This window comes from Mustela lutreola, chromosome 14 (assembly GCF_030435805.1).
Source record: "Mustela lutreola isolate mMusLut2 chromosome 14, mMusLut2.pri, whole genome shotgun sequence".
Classification (NCBI taxonomy): Eukaryota; Metazoa; Chordata; class Mammalia; order Carnivora; family Mustelidae; genus Mustela; species Mustela lutreola.
Genome location: NC_081303.1, coordinates 8,747,447 through 8,769,991, shown reverse-complemented (window position 1 = coordinate 8,769,991; position 22,545 = coordinate 8,747,447). Strand labels below are relative to the sequence as shown.

Genomic DNA, 22,545 nt, shown 5'->3' with positions numbered 1-22,545 from the left:
CAGGAAAATTCCCTGGAGGACTCTGACTTCAGAAATTAACTCTCTGAATAAGACAGAATAGCGAAGGGGACAAAACCAGCATTAATATTTATTTACTGAAGCTTAGCCACACTGAGACTTTGAAAGCTGTCCTATTTCTGTGGGTTAGTAGTGCTTAGCACACAAATGCTTGTTTCCCAACAGAAGTCTGACAGGAGAAAAACTATTAACTATCATGATGAAGCTAAATTTCGAAACTTCTGGGATTAAATAATCCATAGGATCGGTTTTAACATTTTACGTTCTCAGTTCAACAAGATAATACCTCGAATGGGCACTAACAGAACCATTCTTATTCTAACGTATTAGGCAATTTCTTCTCATAAAAGTGTTTTATCTCTTGGGATTTCTCCAGATCACATGTGTATAAAGGATTTCTTTTCTTTCTTGCTTGTTCCCTTTCCCGTCCTTTTCTCTTTTACTGTTTAAAAAGGGGAGTTGGCAAGCCATTTGGAATATTATCATAACAAAATGTTTTTAACAAAGTTTGATTTTAACAGAACTGGAGGCATCTTAACACTAACCCAAAACTTTGGGAGGTTCACCAACCTCTAGGATATTTTTTTCTCGAAACGCAGGCTGTTCAAGTGGTGCTTTTCTCCATCTGTTATCCTACCGTGCTCAGAATTACATTGTCATATTTAATGTAAAAGGGATCAGTCCCCTTTCATAGTTTAAACTCAACATATTACTATGATTAGAAGACCAGCGTTTTTCTAATTTGTGAACCAAACTGAAGCTCATAAACTTCCATGTGTATTTAGACAAAGTTCTCCATAAAAACTGAAAAACTCTTCAGAACTGAACAAACCCAAATGCTTGCTGTGAAACATGAAAAACTGTACTAAAACCCGAAGTGAGAAGAAACCACTTCTCTGGTAATGTGAAATTTCTGCTACCTCTATCTGAATTTCCTCTGTGTATGTGCATTTGTGTGTAGGCGTGCGTGCGTGTGTGCGTGCCTTTTCCATACAGTGGATTATATAGTGCTGCTACCTAAAATGTCTCCTTGTCACCTAGGGCTGAGCCACACGTTCCCTAAAGTTGTATGACATTGATAATCACGTCGCAGTATCGTGTGACAGAAACCATGTAACTCGAAACCACAAGAGCACGGTTATAATAACGGTTTGAATGCGAACACTGTCAATCAAGCTCATCTCTCACTTCTATACCTCCTTAGGACTCAAGTTCTGTATTTTCTCTCCCTTCCATCTCAGCCTGCACCCGAGGGTGTCTTTTACTTTGTCTCGTTCACCACTGACAGTATCTGATTCTTCTCCTAAATATATTCCTCAGATCTTTCACTTCGACATTTTTATTAGACACAGAATTAACAGGAGAGGTAGTGGCGGTGGTAGGAGAAATATGTCATGTTGCTCCTATTGGTAGAGAACCTCCTAAATATTTGAGCATTGTCGATGAAAGGTTTTGTAATATATCAGTAATTCCCTGCCACACTTATCATTCACATGTCTGGGTGTTTTGCTTACCACATCTCCACTTTTCTTAATATGCCTGAAAGCTGTGTGTGAATCGAATGACTAAGACTAACTCGAGCAACTGTTGGGAAGCCGGCGGCAGAAACCAGTGGGACGGAATGGGGGCTCTGGCGCGTGATGGGATTAGGGAGTACCTGGTGAGGTGCAGTTGGCGCTCGGATTCGCTCAGCAGCTCTGTCAGTTTCAGGCACTCCTCTCTGGCCCGGGCTGCCTTCTGCTGCTCCTGTTCCAAGTGCTGCCTGCTTTCACTCACTTCTGATCTCAATTTCTCTATTTCCTTAGGTGGAGGGGAGAGGGGGGGAAGCATCCGTATCAACTATATGCACTTGAGTTCAAAATTCTCTCATTTTTATGTCTGCTATGAATTTTAATGTGATGAAAAATTATTAGAAAACTGAGGCTAGCTTCCATTTTATGACAAAGGGAATTAACACAGCCAAAAATGCACATTAGTGAGGTTTTTTTGGATCGGAAGATGAAGTCTAATTTCAGGAATGAAATGATTAAATGAGAGGAGTCAAAATGGATAGTCTGCACTTTCACTCTTAAGTCTCGGTCCCTTTAAAAAATATGAACTTAAAAATGTCACTACTTTAAAAATATAACATTTTTGTTTGTGAGATTAGATCAGATCCATGCAGTGATTTACATCAAATACGTGATTACTCTGAAAGGTATATTTATGGTTTCATTTGGATGTTTTGAAAGCCTAATTAAAGGGTAAAATAATACATCTTTTCAAAAAATGTGAGGTGTAAAAGAAGGCATCATTATGATGCTCAATATCACTTGGGGAAAAAATATTTTAGGAAAAAATATGGCACAAGAACCTTAAGCCTTTAGAGCACATGAGATTTCTGAGATAAAATCATATTACACTAAAATGGTACTAAAAGAGGTAACAAAAGCACTCTAAGACTAATAAATATGAACATCTAAAATAAATGAAAATTTATGATAGTTTATTATTTGGTCTCAGGATGAAATTATCCTTATCTTACTGAACCTCAAATATTTCAAAGCAAAAATACCTTATATAGAATGCATGCTTTAAATAATTTATACACTAAAGCAGAAATACTTATCATGGAACATCTACAATTTAAAAAAAAATAAAAGAAATATTCAGAGTGCTTAAACCAGAAAATCAAATAAAAGGGAGTAAAAGGTAGAAACATTTTCACATTCAGCAGAAAGCAGGAAGCAATTTTAATTCACAAAAATGCAATCTCCTTTTGGAAAACAAAGTCATATCTAAGTAAAGTGTTTTAAACTTAGTATTTAAGTACATTTCAAATTTCCTCGCATCATTACACAACATGCTGAGCACTTTCCAACTGCATTTAATACATTAGGCAAGATAAAATAATGATTTGGGTTTTTCTGACATTTACTACACCATAAATATTCAGTTTATCCCCATCAAAACCATATATTACCCATAATTTAATAAAACAACTTATAACTAGTTCTCAAATATTTTTAGTTTCAAAAACCTACACAATAACGAGTCTATCACTTCTACTCAGAGTAGATTTCCTATATATTTCAGATCAGAATACTAACTGCCACTGATCTGTTTCTGTAAAATATTTCAAACTGATAAAGTTATACCAATTTATTTCTAATCCCATAATTTAATATAATTCAAGATATGAAAAAACATCAGTCAATTAAGTTTTATTCACCTAACATGCAATTAACAAAAGCAAATGTGTATAGAATTGGAAATAATGTTGACTTTCAACTTCAAAAATTCACTCACTAATTTTGTACACAATGCTATATGCAAGAAACCACCCTGGGTATTATGGTGAGCTCAGAGGGCTTCTATCCCTATACTCAGGAGTTAACAATTCAGGTGGGTAAATGAGATGTACACACACACAAAAAAAAAACTATCAAAATACAAAGCACATAAGAAACAAGTGAGTGATAAAGAAAATCTGTGCTTCAGTAGGTCAGATTAGGGATATATTAGCATGGTCAGGAAAAGTGGGCAGAAGGTAAGGGCACATTAACTCATCGAATGACAGATGAGACCGCATCATGAAAGGTCTTGACTTACTTCCAGATTAATAAAGCTGTATTTTTCTTATAGATAATGGAGAGATATTAATGGCTTAAACAATTCAATATGAGAGAAGTTCCTCTTTAAAACAACTGAAGCCTTGTTTATGAGTAATTTAAGATGGCAGAGGTGGGCGGAAGGGAGACCACGAAGAGAGTTGCAATATTCTAGACGTGAGAATAGAGACACTTCAAATGAATGTAAAGTTGGTGAATACACGGAAATAAAAGGAGAGGTATCAGGAGATACCAGAGGCGATTCCAGAGTTCTGAATTTAGAAGATACCAAAAAATAACAGAAAATGTATAAAATACCAAAGTTTCTTAAAGAGAAAAGATGTGACAGTTTTTATAAGCACTGTGAGGTAATTGCCTTTGGAGTACAAATCAGCTGCTTTCTTGTTCTCCTATAACAAAAAGTCAGAAGCTGCACTGAAAGCCAATCAAACACAGAAAGAAAACCATGGGCCTCCGCTTATTATCATGAGCACTGGATGTTACATGTAAGTGATGAATCACTAAATTCTACACCTGAAACCAATTTTACCATATATGTTAACTAACTAGAATTTAAATAAAAACTTGGAAAAAACAAAACACACATGGGCCCCAAAGTCAACACAAATCAGGGCTTGAGACACAGCTCTGGCACTTTCCAGTCCTGTGACCTTGGATAAGTCACTCGACTGTTAATCACATTCTGCAGTTTAACACGGGAGTAATGGCAGTAGCAAGCTCCCAAAGCTATCGGGAAGATTAAATGAGATGCTGAGTACTTATAAGAGTGTCCAGCACATCTGAAGAGATGAATAAAACACAGCTAGTAAAATTATTGCTGCTTGTTTTCTCTATTGATCTTTCAAGGAGAGCAAGGTGGGGTAAGTAGAAAAATGGACAGGCCAAAGGATATATGGCTATCACCAGAGTTCTTGACTTAATTCAGTAAAACTTCCCCCAGATGTCAGAGGAAAACTGAATAAAACTTTATTACAGTTGCAAAATGCAAAAAGCATTTTCTTAGGAAGATGGAAAATTACTGCCTGCTTCTGATTGTCTGTGCCAGAAAAAGAGCTTATTGGTGCAGATCATCAAAATCAACAAATAGTCTAACCAGCTGGACCAGGGCTCAACACTTACTCCCTGAGTCAGGAAAATCTGCCATGGCACCAACTCCAACAGTCAGAGGAGGGATCTCTTGCCAGAAATGCCATGCTCCCCCTGGCAGGATAACCCTTCGCCTCACCCAACTAGGTCAACACTGCTTGCCTGGCTGTATATAGTGGTTCTAAGATAAAGGACCAACAGTCAGAGGCCAGTGGTACAGGACTCCCAAAGTACTCCATTAACCTGCAATGTCTACAGTGCAGTTTGGTGCACCCATCTTCTGGCTACCTAGGCAAACACAAGTCCAGAGAGCATTACACTTTACCAAAAGATATACTTCCAGTCCTGAATGTAACCACGAGAACTAAAAGTAGAATCTGTTAAAAGTGGCTTTCTCAGGAGCATTGTACCAAGGATCAGATATGGAGAAAGGCAGACTTTTTACTGTTTATAGTCTTCTATACCACAGGAAGTTGTTTTTTTTTTTTCTTCTTGATCATGGACATATGTAACTTTATTTTTATTATTCATGAGTTTTTCGTATCAGGGTAATTTGCCTGATTTAAGTCAAATAGTATTCAATGGCTCATAACAAAGAAGGCAGTACCCATGCTCTACCCTGTACCCATCTCCAAGCCTGATCCTCAATGGCACACCCTGCCTTCTTTCCTGATATTTATCTTCATATTTTATATGACATACCTATAATGCTATTTCTTGATTTTGCAATATTAAACATTATCTACTAACTTCCTACAGTGAAAAAGTAACAATTTAGGTCACTCAACAGATTTATCTCATACTCCCATCTAACAATTCTGGTTAAATCATTAGTCACTAGTTCATTTATAATGATTATAGAAATATTGTTCACTCCTGAGACAAATATTATTTTGATTCAATTTTTATGCAAGATTTTATTATTTCTGGAATTAACTGCCTACTTTTGAATAGCTTTTTTTTTTTTTTTTTTAGGTACCTGACATTTCTTCCCCAATGTTCAAATATCTGTCAAATACCCGTCAATATTTTATTTTCAAATAATAAAGCACATCAGAAAAATAATCCGTTCCTTTTAAATTTTCCCTCTAGATATATTCTTCTTGGTGCCTATGTCTGGCTTCATTGATCTCTGTCTTGGGTTAAGCCTTAGTCATGATCCTATTAGAGTTTCCTGTTTTCTGGCTGGTAAGTCATCCCGTTTTTCAGTTTACTTCCTTTTTTAGTTAAAGTACATTCTCCAGGTAACTTTTATAAGAAAGAATATATGAATAATACATTTTTAAAGTATCTGCATGCCTGAAAATGTCATTTTTCTATGTATCCACTTGATAGTTTGGCTAGGTATAAAAAAAATCTATGTTGAAATTAATTTTTACTCAGAATTTTTTTTTGAGGTTAGTTTTATTTTTTATGTTTTAAATTTTATTTTGTTTTTCCAGTATTCCGAGATTCATTGTTTATGCACTGCATCCAGTGCTCCATGCAATATGTGCCCTCCTTAAACCTACCACCAGGCTCATCATCCCCCAAAGCCCTCAGTTTGTTTCTCAAAGTTCACAATCTCATGCTTCATCTCCCTGTCCGATTTCCCTCAATTCACTTTTCCTTTCCTTCTCCTAATGTCCTCCATGTTATTCCTTATGTTCCACAAGTAAGTGAAACCATATGATAATTAAGTTTCTCTGCTTGGCTTATTCCACTCAGCATAATCTCCTCCAGTCCCATCCATATTGATATAAAAGTTGGGTATTCATCGTTTCTGATGGCTTGGTGATATGCCATTGCATACAAGGACCACATCTTCTTTATCCATTTGTCTGTTGAAGAGCATCTTGGCTCTTTCCACAGTTTACCAATTGTGGCCATTGCTGCTATGAACATTGGGGTACACATGACCCTTCTTTTCACTACATCTGTATCTTTGGGGTAAATACTCAGTAGTGTAATTGCAGGGTCATAGGATAGCTCTATTTTTAATTTCTTCAGGAATCTGCACACTGTTTTCCAAAGTGGCTGCACTAACTTACATTGCCACCAACAGTGTAAGAGGGTTCCCCTTCCTCCACATCCTCTCCAACACTTGTTGTTTTCTGTCTTGTTAATTTTGGCCATTCTAACTCGTGTAAGGTGGTATCTCAATGTGGTTTTGATTTGATTCTCCCTGATGGCTAATGATGATGAACATTTCCTCATGTGTCTGTTAGCCACTTGTATGTGTTCTTTGGAGAAGTGTCTGTTCTAGTCTTCTGTCATTCCATCCACTGGGGATGGAATGCACTATCTCTTCCTAATGACTTTGGACTTGGCCATGTGATTTCACTTGGCCAATAGAATTTTGTGACTATAATTTAAGCGTAAGTCATAAATATGTTTATGTGGTTTGGCTTTGCTTTTGTATTCTGGTGATTCTCCATTAGAAAAGAATGCCCTGGACAGCTGCTACCCCTTTTGCCTGGACTGAAGAATAAATACCTGTGGAGCAGAACCAAACCCAAATCACGTTTTTCATGAGATTGTCTGTTTTTTGAGTACTGAGTTTGAGGAGTTCTTCATAGATGTTGGATATCAGCTTTTTGTCTATAGTGTCTTTTGTGAATATCTTCTCCCATTCCGTGGGTTGCCTCTTTGTTATGTTGACTGTTTCCTTTGCTGTGCAGAAGCTTTTGATCTTGATGAAGTCCCAAAAGTTCACTGTCGCTTTTGTTTCCTGTGCCTTTGGAGACATGTCTTGAAAGAAGTTGCTGTGGCCGATGTCGAAGAGGTCACTGCCCATGTTCTCATCCAGGACCTTGACAGACTCCTGCCTCATGTTGAGGTCTTTTATCCATTTCTCTACTCAGGATTTTTAAGGGGCTACTCCACTGTCTTAAAGATTGTAATATTGCAATTGATAAGTGCTATGCTATTCTGATTCCTAGTACTTGGTCTCTGATTTGGTTTTTTGTTTCTGAAAGCTTTAATAGTCATTTCTACTTTCCCCTGGCATTTTGAAATTTTACAATGTTAGACCTTAGAATAGGCCTTTTTTCATGCTTTGTGCATGAAAGGTTTTCAGTGGGTCCTTTTCAATCTGGACACTTATTTTCTTCAGTTTGGGGAATTTTTCTTGTATTATTATTTTAAAATATTTTGATGTCATACATTTTAATATTTCCTCTTCTTGGAACTCCTGGACATTGGTTTTTGTCTCCATTGGATTTATCATCTAACTTTTTTCTATTTTCTATTTCACTACCTTTTGATTCTAACTTCTAGAAGATTCTCTTGACGTCATCTTTCAAAGCCTCCACTGAATTTAAGAAAAGATTTCTGCCACAATTTTCATTCCCAGGAGATCTTTCTTGTTTTCACTGTTTTATATAGCAGCTATTTTTATCTAATGGATATATTTTATTTATTAGAATATTATAGTATTTTAAGTGTTTTCCTCTACTCTATTATATATTGCCTCAATTTCTTTTTTTCTGCTTGTCTATTTTTAGACAATCCCTTATATTAGAGGCTTTCTTCAAATGCATGGTGATACTTGGCTATCATTTCACATTTTGAATGAAGTAGTGAACAAAGAATGGTTTTGGGGTAATGTGATACTTTACATTATTGTTCAGAAAATTTTCACTCCTATCTCCCTGGGGATGGCATGGATTTACTTCTTTGGACAATCGTGGGGATGGAATGCACTATCTCTTCCTAATGACTTTGGACTTGGCCATGTGATTTCACTTGGCCAATAGAATTTTGTGACTATAATTTAAGCGTAAGTCATAAATATGTTTATGTGGTTTGGCTTTGCTTTTGTATTCTGGTGATTCTCCATTAGAAAAGAATGCCCTGGACAGCTGCTACCCCTTTAGCCTGGACTGAAGACTGTGGAGCAGAACCAAACCCAAATCAGAGCCCAGACAACCTACAAACTATAACCCAAAGCAGAGCTACCTAGTCAAACGAAGCCTCGATCAGCCAAATCTCAGTTGATCTGAAGATTAATAAAATGAGCACAAATGATTGCTATCATAAGCCATGAGTGTGTTCAGTAGAAAATGATTGATAAGTCACTCTAAAGAAATGTGGTATGTGACAATTGTCTATTTCATTAGACTTTTATTTGATCTTTAAAACAACTGCATGAAGCACATAGGGCAGGTGTTCATTTGTACAAGAAAGAAATTGAGGGTCAAAGATACTGAATGACTGTCCAAAGAAGTAAATCCATGCCTTGACCCAGATCTTCCGATATTACTGCCTCCACACCATATCATAAGTTAAACATTGGCTTTCAATATTTTTGTTTTCTTATCTTTTCAAACAAAACCATGGTAAGAAATCCATTTTACATCACAATTCAGAAACATGCATGTTCTTGTGCACACACATTTGAATGTAACTAGGATTTCATAAAATATTATTTACCCTTACTTTGTGTGAAGTGCTCAGATAAGTCCTATTGCTTCCTGTTCTATACACTTCTTTAAAAAAAAACTTCTGATTGCAAGCTATAATATTATTTTCACTGTCTTGCAATTTGAAAAGCATTGTGTATTTCTGATAAATAAGAAACACTTTTTACATAAATTAAGTAGAATCAAATAAAGAGTTTCATTAAGTGGCGCCTGGGTGGCTCAGTGGGTTAAAGCCTCTGTCTTTGGCTCAGATCATGATCCTAGAGTCTTGGGATCGAGCCCCACAGCGGGCTCTCTGCTCAGCGGGGAGCCTGCTTCCCTTCCTCTCTCTCTGTCTGCCTCACTGCCTACTTGTGATCTCTGTCTATCAAATAAATAAAATCTTTCTTAAAAAGTTTTATTAAGAGAAGCTCACACATTTCTCTTGATTTCTTAAGAAAAAATATCCAAAGAAATGAACATAAAACCCAAAAATTATGTCATCATAATCCTAGAGGATAACTACCTGGGAAAACAAAGTAGCATATATGAGTGATTTTATTCCAATGGTTGTGATTTATCCCCGCTACTAAATATTATGTGACTTAAAAATAATTTAATAATTCTTAATATAGGATAACCTAGTTGTATATATGAGGCAGAGAATGGGGAGAAAAGAGAAAAAAAAAACAAGAACAGTAAACAGACAGGAACCCCAAATTCTTGCAAAGTAAGAAAGAAGAACTTGTGGTTTTGAAGCTGACAAAACTTGACAGTGTGAATTTATCACTCAGAAACCAATGGATGAATTCATACAATATATTTAGAAAATAGAGTAGTATCAGATACTGACAAATGAAACACAATAATGTATACCTTGGGAGAGAGATGATAGTTTCTGTCAAGTTCTATACGGGTAGAAAGAATAAACTCTCTGGAAATTTAGAACGTGCCCACTGACACTTCTATTAACTTACAGATGTTAAGGGTGCTTCTACCAAATCACTAATAAGGTTTTTTCTGGAGATACACTAGCTATCTGTGGCTATTTAAATTTAAGTTAATTAAAATAAAAAGTTTAGATCCTCATTTGCATTATATGATAGCGCTCAATATGGATTGTTTCTGCCATACTGGACAGTGCAGGTATAAAATATTTTCATCACCACAGAAAATTCTATTGGGCAGCACTGCTGTGGAATATAGCAATATGCATTTCTAAGATTCACTCTCCAAACTGCACTCTTAGAAAACCAGCCTATGTGAATAAAAGGGGCATTTGGGTGGCTTAGTACTTTAAAGGATCTGAATTTTTTTAAAGATTTTCTTTATTTATTCAGAGAGAGAGCACAAGCAGGGGGAGAGGCAGGCAGAGAGAGAAGCAGATTGCCCACTGAGAAGTGAGCCCAATGCAGGTCTCGTTCCCAGGACCCTGGGATCGTGACTTGAGCTGAACATAGACGCTTAACCTACTGAGCCATCCAGGCGCCCCCAAACTTTCCAGTTTTCTAATTGTTTCTAATGTGACTACTAAATCGATCCTTATTCTAAGCAAATTTTTAAAAAAAGAATTTTAACAAAAGTTTTTTTTCTTGTTTTCCTTTCACTTACATTCAGAGGCATTTCCTCAGAGGGAAAGTAACTCTCAGCCAAAACAAGTATTCAAACCAGATGAGAAGGGACTAAGGCAGGAGAGAAGTGCCTTTCTGAAAGTATGTATCCAAAGAAAAGAAAAATTTAAGACATCTAAAATAAAACAGATTCTGTTACACTGCGACAATACAGCAGACTTCTTGGTGAAGCCAAGCTTAGACCACTCTTCCTTGAGGCCAAGAGATACAGAGACAAAAACAAGAATCATTTCAGCTGTGGAGTCAGTTTACCAAAAAGAGCCCCGGTGACAGCTCTACTCTTTTGGGCTGCCTTAGGAAATGCTTTCTGCTGGCTAGAAGTAGAGGAAGGGGTTGCTTTGTAATCTCATAATTCCAAATTTCTACTTATCACAGACAAAAAAAAAATATTAAGCCATTCATAAGTCTAAATTTTTTCTTTGAAATAGTGAGGTGCCTTGTTTTGCCCCGAATTTTCTCATGCTCTTTCGGTGCTCGTAAGGGGTAAATTATTCGGGTGCATGGGTGGCTCAGTTATTTAAGCACCCAACTCTTGATTTCAGCTCTGGTCGTGATCTCAGTGTTGTGAGATCAAGCCTTGTGTTGGGCTTGGTGCTCTGCGTGAGTGGAGCTTGAGACTCAACCTGCTTGAGACTCTTTCTCTCCCTCTGTCTCTGCCCCTCCCCTTGCTTGCTTGCTCGCTAAAAATAAATAAATAAAATCTTTAAAACAAATAAAAGGGTAAAGTATTAACATTGTTCAAATATCCATATGCTTACACATTCACATTGTAAACACCATGGAGAGAGATCTCGACCTTTCACATCTGCTGATGTTAAAGGGGCATTAAGATGACCCTGGGTGAGGCGAAATCTGAAAGAAGATGCGATTGTTGGAAAGCCGTAAAAAAAAAAAGAAAAAAAAAAAAAAGAAGTGATCATTTTGTTCTAATGTTCCACTGCAAAAGAGCTGTTAAGGTACAAGAACATGGGTAAGAATGCTGGGTGAGTTAGCTGCAGATCACAGATTCCAATGGATAAAGAAGACCCCACACTATGAGTAAAAAAGACGGAAAGAACACAATGTTAAAATCTACGTTGGATTCTTAAATTAATGAAGTAGTCAAATATATAAATCTGCTCACTGTTGACCATATCAGTTACTGGGAGATGTATCAGTGATGTGATTTGAAAATTATCTGAGAATAATAACTTTTGCATTCGGTTCAATATCAGAAAATGTATCAAGGGCTGTACTAAAAAATGACAGCCATCAATCGTGATGTTAAAAAAGAACCTACCACTTCTGAGACACACCTGCCTTCTGTGGGGGGCTGAATCCTTCATTTTCTACTTCGAAGGTCCCCTGTGTCTTCTAGTCTATAGTTTGATGCCAAGGGCCCTCGGTGTATATGATCCACATCACCCTGCTGGGGGGCACATTTCATCCTTGTCTTCATTCATCATGATCACAGACTCAGATGACTCAAAGTTAACGTTAACTGCAACAGGAATACATAGTAGAGTTGCAATGCATAACAGCAAGAGAGAAATGGAGGAAGTGTACATAACTCTGTCCACCATTTAACTCAGTGAGTGGCGTCTTAGAATGAATACGAAGACTGAGACATGAACATACGGAGCCTTTGGTCAGTCACAGAGCACGGGTACCTCTTACAGTATGAGCATCCCACTACATTTAGTGCAATTTTATCTAAGAAAGAGATGTATTTTTCATACACATGCGCCCCCAAATACAAGCCTGTCTGGTCCCTGTCTGAATAAAAGGCAATCCATTCCAACAGTGGAAGTAAAATAATATGAATTATTTCTGAGAAAGGGTATGAATGTCTCCAACGTGGTAGGGATATAATGCTCTAAATACATACAAAATTAATGCATACAAATCCATGTGGACTATGAAAATTATAAGCAACTTACAAGATTTTTCAGAAGTCATTTTGACCACATAGAATATTCCCCTTTCAAACTGAATTTAGACATAACCCTCTCCTGAAATATCACTTCACTATAATGAAATATACTGAGTTTATTTTAGTAGTAGAATTTATTAAAATAGCTTCACAAATAATTTTAGTTCTATATTTATAAACATTCTGGAAGTTGAGGGGTCATTTACATTTTACTAGTTTTAACTGGAGGAATTAATTGCTTTTGCTATCATTGGTGAAGACTTTGGGATTTGTCCCTACATAATCAAGGATCTGCTATAATGTCATAGATTTGAAAACAGCTTCCTAATACTGACCCCTGTGGATACCCTTCTCCCCTCAATGGTGAGTTGAGTGAATCACTAGGTTTAAATGTATCTATAAGTAAAAACCTCCTAGGAATGGTTGCTTGATCTCCTACAAATCCACCTCATTGAATTATCATCCAAGAGAGTATTTCTGTTTCGTTCATAGCTGTGTGATGAGAACTATGTTAATGGAGTTATTTTAATAAACTCAAAACACTCCAGATCTTTGGAAGTCCCCTGGTTTACAAAGATGGTAATCCTATGCCATCTATTTCACTACACACACCATAAAATGAAATATTGGGACATTTAAATATGACAGGTATTGTAATGTTGTTTGTGGAGAGACTCTCACCATACAGACCAGTGCAGGTCTATATTCCTCTGTACATAGAAAGGAAATCCTTTAGTATCTCGTAACCATTCCATATTATAACTTTTTTTTAAAAAAGAAATCCTTTAAAAAGGTAACATTTGGCTTCTTATCTTCTAGAAGGGAATTTATGTCAGCAATGTCCTTAACTTCCCAACTTAATAAAAGGAGAAACCATTTTACATTTAAAATGTGAATATATAAAATTAACTTCATAAGAAGGTAAATTGGTGCAACCACTATGGAAAACAGTATGGAAAGTCCTCAAAAAATTAAAAGTAGAACAAGCGGATGATCCAGCAGTTCCACTTCTTGGTATTTATCTGAAGAAAACAAAATCACTATCTCAAAAAGATGTCTGCACACCCAGGTTCATCGCAGCTTTAGTCACAGTAGTTAAGACAGGGACACAATCCAAGTGTCCGTGGATGAATGACTGGATCAAGAAAACGTGATTTTCGATACTTAGCCATTAAAAAAAAGATGGAAATTTGACGTTTGTGACAAAATGGGTAGACTTTGAGGGCATTGTGCTAAGTAAGACAAATCAGACAGAGAGACAGATACCCTATGATGTCACTTTGTATGTGGAATCCAAAAAAGAAAAACTGAACTCACAAATACAGAAAGCAGATAGGTGGTTCCCAGAGGTGGGGCGGGGGGTGGGCCAAATTGTTGAAGGGAGTGAAAAGGTACAAGCTTCCAGTTACAAGATATCTGGGGTTGCAGTATATACTACCATGACTAACGATAACATTACTGTATTGTATATTTGAGGGTTACTAAGAGACTAGATCTTAGGAGTGCTCCTTACAGGAAAAAAAGCATATATCTATGCAAAGGGATGGATATTAACTAAACTTACTATGGTCATCATTTCACAATATATACATATATCAAATCATCATATTGTACACCTAAAACTAATATAATGTTAAATGTTAATTGAATCTCAATAAAGTGGGAAGAACATGCATGTGTTACATATATATTATTTACATATACTACATATATTTAAATATATACACATATTTAAAATATGCATGTTTTATACACTATAATCTATTATATGTGCATGCATGTTTTAAATATATGTGATATATTCAAATTACCTGAAATGCTAATTTAATAAAATGACAGGGAAATTAGTAAAAAAAAATGGCCAAGAAGAAACTGTGGTTCCTTCCATTCTTCCCTGAAATAGGGTCATGGGCCTTTGGCCAAAAGGCAGGAGAGAATGGCAGGTGAAGACAACCCCAGTTTCTGTGGGGCAAGTCACCAACACAAAGGAATCTTTGGCCTGTGCTCCCTAACAAATTAATGCAATTCTTTTTCATAGTAACTCCCTATATGATTCATATTAAAAAATATTAGAGGAACTGTAAGCCAATTCTCTTTAAGGCACTTTATTTTTTTTAAGAGACTTTATCTATTTATTTGTCAGAGAGAGAGAGAGAGACAGCATTGGAGAGCAGAGCAGGGGGAGCAGCAGGCAGAGGGAGAAGCAGGTTCCCGGCTGAGCAAGAAGCCTGATGCTTCGATGTGGGGCTAGATCTCAGGATATCCTGGGATCATGACCTGAGCAGAAGGCAGACGCTTAACCCACAGACCACCCAGGCGTCCCTCTTTAAGGTACCTTAAAAAGGATTTTCCCTGCTACAGTTAATACATCCAAAATAAAAAATAAACCTAGAGTTGTTTCTCTCAAAATGAGCTGTAATAAAAACAGGAAGATCCTTTTTCTGAGGGGATATCTTTGCATTAAAAAAAAAAAAATAGGTCCTTTCTAAGGTCAAAAATTATTTCATATGTTTTTCTCTCTTATGAAAGAGGAACTATCCAACAAGTACAAATGCTGGGAGATAAAAGAATTACTCAAGAAAGCTTCTGTAAATGTCTATCCTAAACTCAAATGTTCATTACGATTGTTGACTTTATCACCGTTTGAAAACTATTTTATCACCAATTGAGAAAATCACCCAAAGCAAAAATAAAATACTCCCAATTTAGGAAAACAAACTGTTAGTTAATTCCAATTAACTGTTAGTTAATTCCAATTAAACTGTTAGTATTCCAATCCCTCAATTCAACACAATAAGTGCTACTGAGTGCCTACTATGTGCCGGGCTTTGTACAGTATGTATATTACATATTTTATATATGTATGTATATAAATCCAGATGGCCAGATAATTACATATACCTGTACATCTCCAATCTGTCCACTATTCGTCTCACTTTCTTGTCCTTTATACCTATTAAAATATAAACTAATTTCCTATCATTTTGATAAAAAAGAGCAAACCCAATGATATATCTTGTTTTTCATAGCATTACCTCCTCAAATTTACAAGCATCTGGCCTATAGTAAATAACAGAAATTATTGCAATACTCTTGTTTAGTTCTTGTAAAAATTTATAATAGAAAATCTTATAAGTATTAATATTAAGGCTCCAGGATTCATGTTAAATGAAGTCTAACCATAATTTTTACATTATGTTTCTATATTTTGAGATCCCTTCTTTTCTGTCTCTCTGAATATTATAGCTATTAATACTTTCTGATAAAATAATTCAATTGAAAATATACTGAAATATAATATTAAAATAACTTTAGTCATATTGCCCACTACTAATTACAATGTTGTTGCTACTGTAGCATTTCTCATGGCTAGCAATGGAACTAAACACAAATAAAAAATAAGACTAAATATAAAACCACACTAAAACAATTTTAATAAATGAGAATGAAAAGCATTTTCAAGTAAGATAAAGATGATTTCACTTTCTATACAAATAAATAAACTGAAATGAACTAAAAGTACTGCTATTCTAAAAGTTTTAACTGATTTTGCTATAGGAAAAATTCTAACTAAATTTAAATGTGTGAAGTTTATTATATATTTATGGTTTAGAAAACATCTTTTTATTACTAATGTATTGACCATGCCCTCAGGTTCTCATTATGAGATTAAAAATACTTAAAAGAACATCAAGGATATAATTTATCACCCTAAGTTAAATAATCTTTGAAATTTTTTCATGACTGACACTATTACATGAATTGCAGCATAAAGGGTTCTATTCTTTTGGCTTCTAATGGCATAAAGAAATACAGAATTCCAACCATTTTTTATATTTTCTATCTATGCTTCAAATGTAATTTTCCAACTATAATTATAGGAATACCAATATTCAAGTATGCTTTTCAAAGCCAAAATTTTTTTGAATAGACATAAAAGTACAGACAACTACCAAGCTATAATTTCCAAAGAAAACAAGTTAATAAATTTGCTGCTATTCCAATAGTAAGCATGGTTTTTCACTTATTATGTCAGCTATTAAAAATTGTGTAAAAATAAACCGGCCCATTGATTCTTAGTAGAAAAGCAGGCAATTGTAGCAAAACGACTGTGTCTCTTAGATAAGGCACACGTTTTTATTACTGTCCAACAAGCACAAATTTAAACTCTTATACTCGATGTTACTTTTTTAGGAGTTGTCAGAAAAGCATCAGTTAAATATTCTGACTCCTAAAGGGAAAACACAAGAAAGCTTTAGGGTTATTTTGCACCCAACTTTCAGGACCTTGATGTGCATTCCTTAATTTATCAAATAAAATTTTCCTTCCTTAAATAATGCACTGATCATATTTCTTCTAAAATGTGCTCCTACCAAAGGACCCTAAAACATTTGGGTGTTAACTCCCCGGTTCACATCAAGAGTTTAATAAAAATATAGGCCTTAAAGAAAAAAGATACAGTGAGAGATAGAGATGCCCGGTTGTCATCTTTCTCTATCCTGTCCCTTTACGAATGGGAACACTGGGGTCCACCCGGCTCAAATCAAACAGACCAGTTAAGTTCACTCAGCGGGACTAGAACCCAGGCTTCGGACTCTACACCAAACCCCATTTCCATTCAAATGTGGAATCATGCCAAACCACAATGCTAACTCAGTTAACAAGCATCAACAAGCTTTTATTGGCAATAATTAATTTTTTTAATGCAATAAAGAAAACACATCATCTGTTTCTTTTCTGACAACTGTTGTGCAACAAGAAGTTTTTCTCTGTGCTTTGTGTATTCTCCTATTAGTGAAATTCTGTCAATCTCTAACAGAACAAAATTAAGACTCAGATCCCCCTTTGTAAAACTAACTTCATAAGACCATATATGTCACTGCTTAATTTAAAAATATATGTTATTGGATTTTATTTTTATCATTACTACTGTTTCGTATAGGTGCTGGGGCAAAAGAACGTACTTCTTTTCTCTCGAACCAATTAAAGCTCAAACATTTAGACCTATTCAAGATCTTCCAGCCTTTCACTTGAAACGGAATGATTTCGTTTCATAGGAAATCATTTTTTAATTTTTCACATCAGTTTGAGATGACTGAGGAAATAAAACCCCTACCTAAGGAGTCTAGACCACGCACATAATGGCACAGATGAGGGAATGCAGCCCCTCCTCCGCCCCAGACAAATATACTGGACCTGCAAGAGGTCAGCCGCTGTTACCACCTCCCCACTTTGTTACTCCTTGGTCTACCTGATGACTGAGGACAGCCACATCAGAGCTCCGGCTGTAAGACTCTAAAGAGAGTAAGACAGGTAGAGTTTTCCTGAAAACACACCGAGAGCATCCAAACCAAAACACTCTGACCACTGAAACAGCATGTCTGTCTTCGACTCACCTCTCAGCTGCTACTCTGCTCGGGACACAAAATGGATTCTCCTCCACTGGAAAAATTGGACAATTTAACCTTATCTTGTTGGACGGTTTTCACCGAAATTAATGAGACGTTCTTATGTGGAGAGGAAACAGCAAATTTTAACAACAAAACTGGGTTTATTTTTAGAGACATAACTGATTGAAAAAAAAAAACCCTTCTGTACTGAGACATGGCGTACGTGATCTCACCTTATGGGGAGTTTTTAGAAAATTCACTTTAGCTGTGAGTTATGGAAATATTTCTGTAAAATTCTATTTGGGGAACTTAAGAATTGATTGTACTTCACTTTAACTCAAAAATAACCTATATTTTCTAACTAATTTGGCAAGAAGCTTCCAGTGCAAAGTAGATGCTTTAGTTAATAAATATTTTGAGTATGATTCTTTTCATGAACAGCATCCACATACAAAGGAGTAAATTCATCCATTCATTTTGTTGACCATCTAGTCAATCACCACAGCTCTATGTATATACACAGCTTTTCATAGCTTAGAAGACAACTGCATACAAAGCACTGAATTTAGATGCTGTGACAATTAGAAAAGTAACATAATTTTTGCCTTCATTCATTTTTATCGAAAAATGAAGTCATCATAGAAGAGATTAATACAGGGTAATGATTAGGACGGTGTTGAAAATCCACATATAACTTTTGATTCCCCCAAAACTTCACTATTAAAAGCCTACTACTGACCAGAGGTCTTACCAACAATATAAGCAGTTGACTTTGTAGGTTCTATGTATTATATACTGTTCTTACAATAAAGTAAGCTAGAGGAAAAAATGTTATTAAGAAAAACATAAGGAAGATAAAATACATTTATAGGGCTGTTCCATATTTATCGGAAAAAATCCATTTATAAGTGGCCCCTAGGAGTTCAAACCCACATTGTTTCAGGGTCACCGTGTAGCATAGGGATTTGACATATGTATACAAACATGCTTTTAAAAGGACAGTAGGTCAATAGACTGAACAGAAGAAATCTGAAAAAATGGTTTTACAGAGTCAGATTCCTCAAATTTCCGATTTAGTCTATCCAGATTGTTTAGATGAAGGAATGGGCAGGCCCACCCCCCTCCCACTGGAGTTTCCCAGCACAGACTGGAATCTGATCCCCATTCACAAGGTACTCTAGTTTCTTAGCAGTCTGTGCCTAATTTCTTCAGGTTTGCCGTCAAGAGAACCTGTCATACGGTTCAGTGGTACCCGCGTGCACTACTTGCATGTAGTAGGTACGAAACTCAAATGTGCTTTGACTTGCTAAGAGTATTTTGAAGAAGGAAAACAGTCTGGTTCTCAAACAAGAAAAGAAACCATGAGTTTAAGCAATCACATGGAGGACAGAATGAAAATATCTAGATACGGGGGGTCTCCGGCCACAGTCTACCGGGTTCTGTTCTGCTATGTGTGCTAAACTGTTTAAACCACTGACTTTACTAAGGACTCAAAGATGTGCTGTTCAAATCTGCCTGTGACACAGACCCAAGAGGACTAATCGGTGATGATGAGATGTCAAAACATAATCCAAAGAGGTTCGGACCAGCTGACACAATAGGTCCAAACAAAATAACAAACTTTCAGAGAGACAAATGCAAATACCTCTATTTATGGTCCATTGTGGGGCAGCAGACCTATATCATTTGGGGTTTTAACTGAACCGACGCTCAGTAAGAGTTCACAGCGAAACACGTTACACAAAATGAGAAGGCAAACTAATCTAGCTCTGAGGCTCCATTACTGTACACTCAGATGACCGGCCAGGTCACACCCAAAATATCAGAGTCAGTTCTCATGACTCTGGAAAGCAACTAGATAAGATACAACACAGTTAGGAGAAAGAGAAAAGGGTGGGGAATGGGAAGAGCAATCATCGAGACATTAATTAAGTTATTAACATTATATGTCGTGCTGAACCAGAGGATTAACACAGATTATCTCACACTTTACAAAATCCTGTAAAGTGATCATTTTATGGGCACCTAGGTGGCGCAGTTGGTGAGTAACCAACTCTTTATGTCGACTCAGGTTATGATCTTGGGGTCATGGATCGAGCCCTGTGTCAGGCTCTGCACTCATCAGGGAATCTGCTTAAGGTTCTCTCGCTCCCCCTCTCTCTGGCCCCCTCCTGCTCATGTGTACTCTATCTCTAAAATAAATAGATAAATCATAATTTATTTTATTATTTTTTTTACTTGACAGAGATCACAAGTAGGCAGAGAGGCAGAGAGAGAGGGAGAAGCAGGCTCTCTGCTGAGCAGAGAGCCCCATGCAGGGCTCGATCCCAGAACCCTGGGATCTTGACCTGAGCTGAAGGTAGATGCTTAACCCACTGAGCCATCCAGGCACCCCTTTAAAAATTTTTTTAAAAGTGGTAATTTTATCTATTCTCATTTTACAGATAAGAAAACTGAGGCTTGAATATCTGAAGTAATTTGCCCACGTTCACCATGGAGTAGATAGCGAAGTTAGAATCTGACTTCAGGTCCAACCTCTCTACCCACCCACCCTCCAGTTACTGGGACCCTAACTGCCTGTGAGACCACTGAGGCCCCAGAGATATCAGAGCAGTGGCTTGAAGGCTGTGATGCACATGGCTCTCATGGGAAGAGCAAGAACACAGGCCCTAGTGTGGGAGGGTACCTGATGTGTTTATGGAACATCAAGGAAGCTAGGGTGACTGGAGCAGAGTAATGAGGGGGAAGAGATCCACTAGACAGCTGTAATCAGAAGAGTAACAGGATTTGACACGGGTTTTAAGAGGGCCCCTCTGGCTGCAAAGGGACTAACATGGGGAGACAGAGAAGGGAAATCAGTTATGACATCCTTTCAACAACACCAGTGACGATGGTAGTATCTTGAATGACAGCGTGGGAGTGGATGTAACCGATGAAAGTAATGGATGGCAAGTAAGCACCTGAAAAGAAGTGTAATATCATTAATCATCAGGGAGATGCAAATTAAAACCACAATGAGATGCCATTTTACACTTATTAGAGTGGTAAAATACAAAAAGTCTGATTGAACATTTTAGACTAATTAACTGCTAAAAAAAGAAGTATTATTATAAAAGAAGTTTTTTTCTTTTCTTTTTTCTTTCTTTCTTTCTTTTTTTTTTTTTTTTTTTAGAGAGAGAGTGTATGCAGAAGAAGGAAGAAGGGGCAGAGGGAGAGAGAGAAACTTAAGAAGGCTCCATGCCCAGTGCAGAGCCTGACACGGGGCTTGATCTCACCACCCTAAGATCGTGATCTGAGCTGAAATCAAGAGTCAGACACTTAACCGACTGAGCCACCCAGGCGCCCCAAAAGTACTTTCTCCTCGACTCTGACTCAAGCTTTTTGCCTGCACAACAAAGATGAACTAGGCGTTAGAGGGTGTGTCCTCTAGTTGACGTGTTATTACTTATTATTGAAAGTTCATTCTTCAGCTCACCCATGCATTCATTTACTTCATTCAACTGACAGATAACACTCGTGGTAATAAGCCTTCTCTGTGCCGGGTGCTGGGGAACACAAGGATGCGTAAGACAGAGATTGACTTCAAGTGGCTTCCTGCTATATCTGGCAAGTGATGTCAGTTTTCTGGGGCTCAGTCTTCTGTCCTCATGTCTTGAGCTTCCTTTTGTCCTCCAGGTATATATGGAAGAGGGTCTCTGCAAATTCTGTCCCTTTTGCCCGAACGGCCTTCCCTTCCTATCTCTCTGCCCCACTCTAGACGAGGCTGAAATATGACTTTTATGATAGTATTTTTTTAAGCAACAGCTTTATTGACATAATTCACATACAATTCTCTCATTAAAGTGTACAGCTGAAGGTGTTTTAGTTTATTCAGAGTTGTGCAACCATGACAGTGGTCAATTTTAGAACACTTTTATTACCCACAAAGAAACCCCATGCCCATTAGCGGTAGCTGCCCCCCCCCCCCAAAATGCTCCCAACCTTCTTAGCTGGAAGCGACCACTAATCTTTCTGTGTCTATAGATTTGCCTAATTTGGATACTTCCCACAAATGGAATCATACAATATGTTGTCTTTTGTGACAGGCTTCTTTCACTCAGCATACTCTTTTCATGGTTCAACCATTTTATGGAATGTACTGGGACATCTTTTGTTTTAATTGTCAATATACAGATAGAGATAGAGATATAATCACATTTTATTAATCTATTAGTTGATGTCCATTTAAGTTGTTGCCATTTGGAGCTATTATGATGAATGCTGCTTTGGAACATTCCTGAACACAGTTTTGTGGTGATATGTTTCATTTCCTTGGGTATATACATAGCAGTGGAATTACTGGGTTATAGTGTGACTCTATGTTCAAACCTTTGGAGAAACTGCCAGACTTTTTTTCCAAAGCAGCTACACTACTTTACAATCCTACTAGCAATTTATGAGGCTCCAATTTCTCCATATCCTTGCCAACACTTGTTATTATCTGTCCTCTTGATTTTAGCCATTTTAGTAGGTATG

The 22,545-nt window shown here is 36.8% G+C and overlaps 1 protein-coding gene across 14 annotated transcripts in view; it reads right to left on the bottom strand.

Moving 5' to 3' along the window:
- SDCCAG8 (SHH signaling and ciliogenesis regulator SDCCAG8) overlaps positions 1-22,545 on the bottom strand; it is a 229,343-nt gene that overhangs the window by 115,258 nt on the left and 91,540 nt on the right. For all 14 annotated transcript variants that reach the window (XM_059146681.1, XM_059146682.1, XM_059146686.1 and 11 more), the window contains one exon: positions 1,676-1,818. In XM_059146681.1, the coding sequence (XP_059002664.1) occupies positions 1,676-1,818 (143 nt within the window). The remainder of the gene's footprint in view (positions 1-1,675; positions 1,819-22,545) is intronic.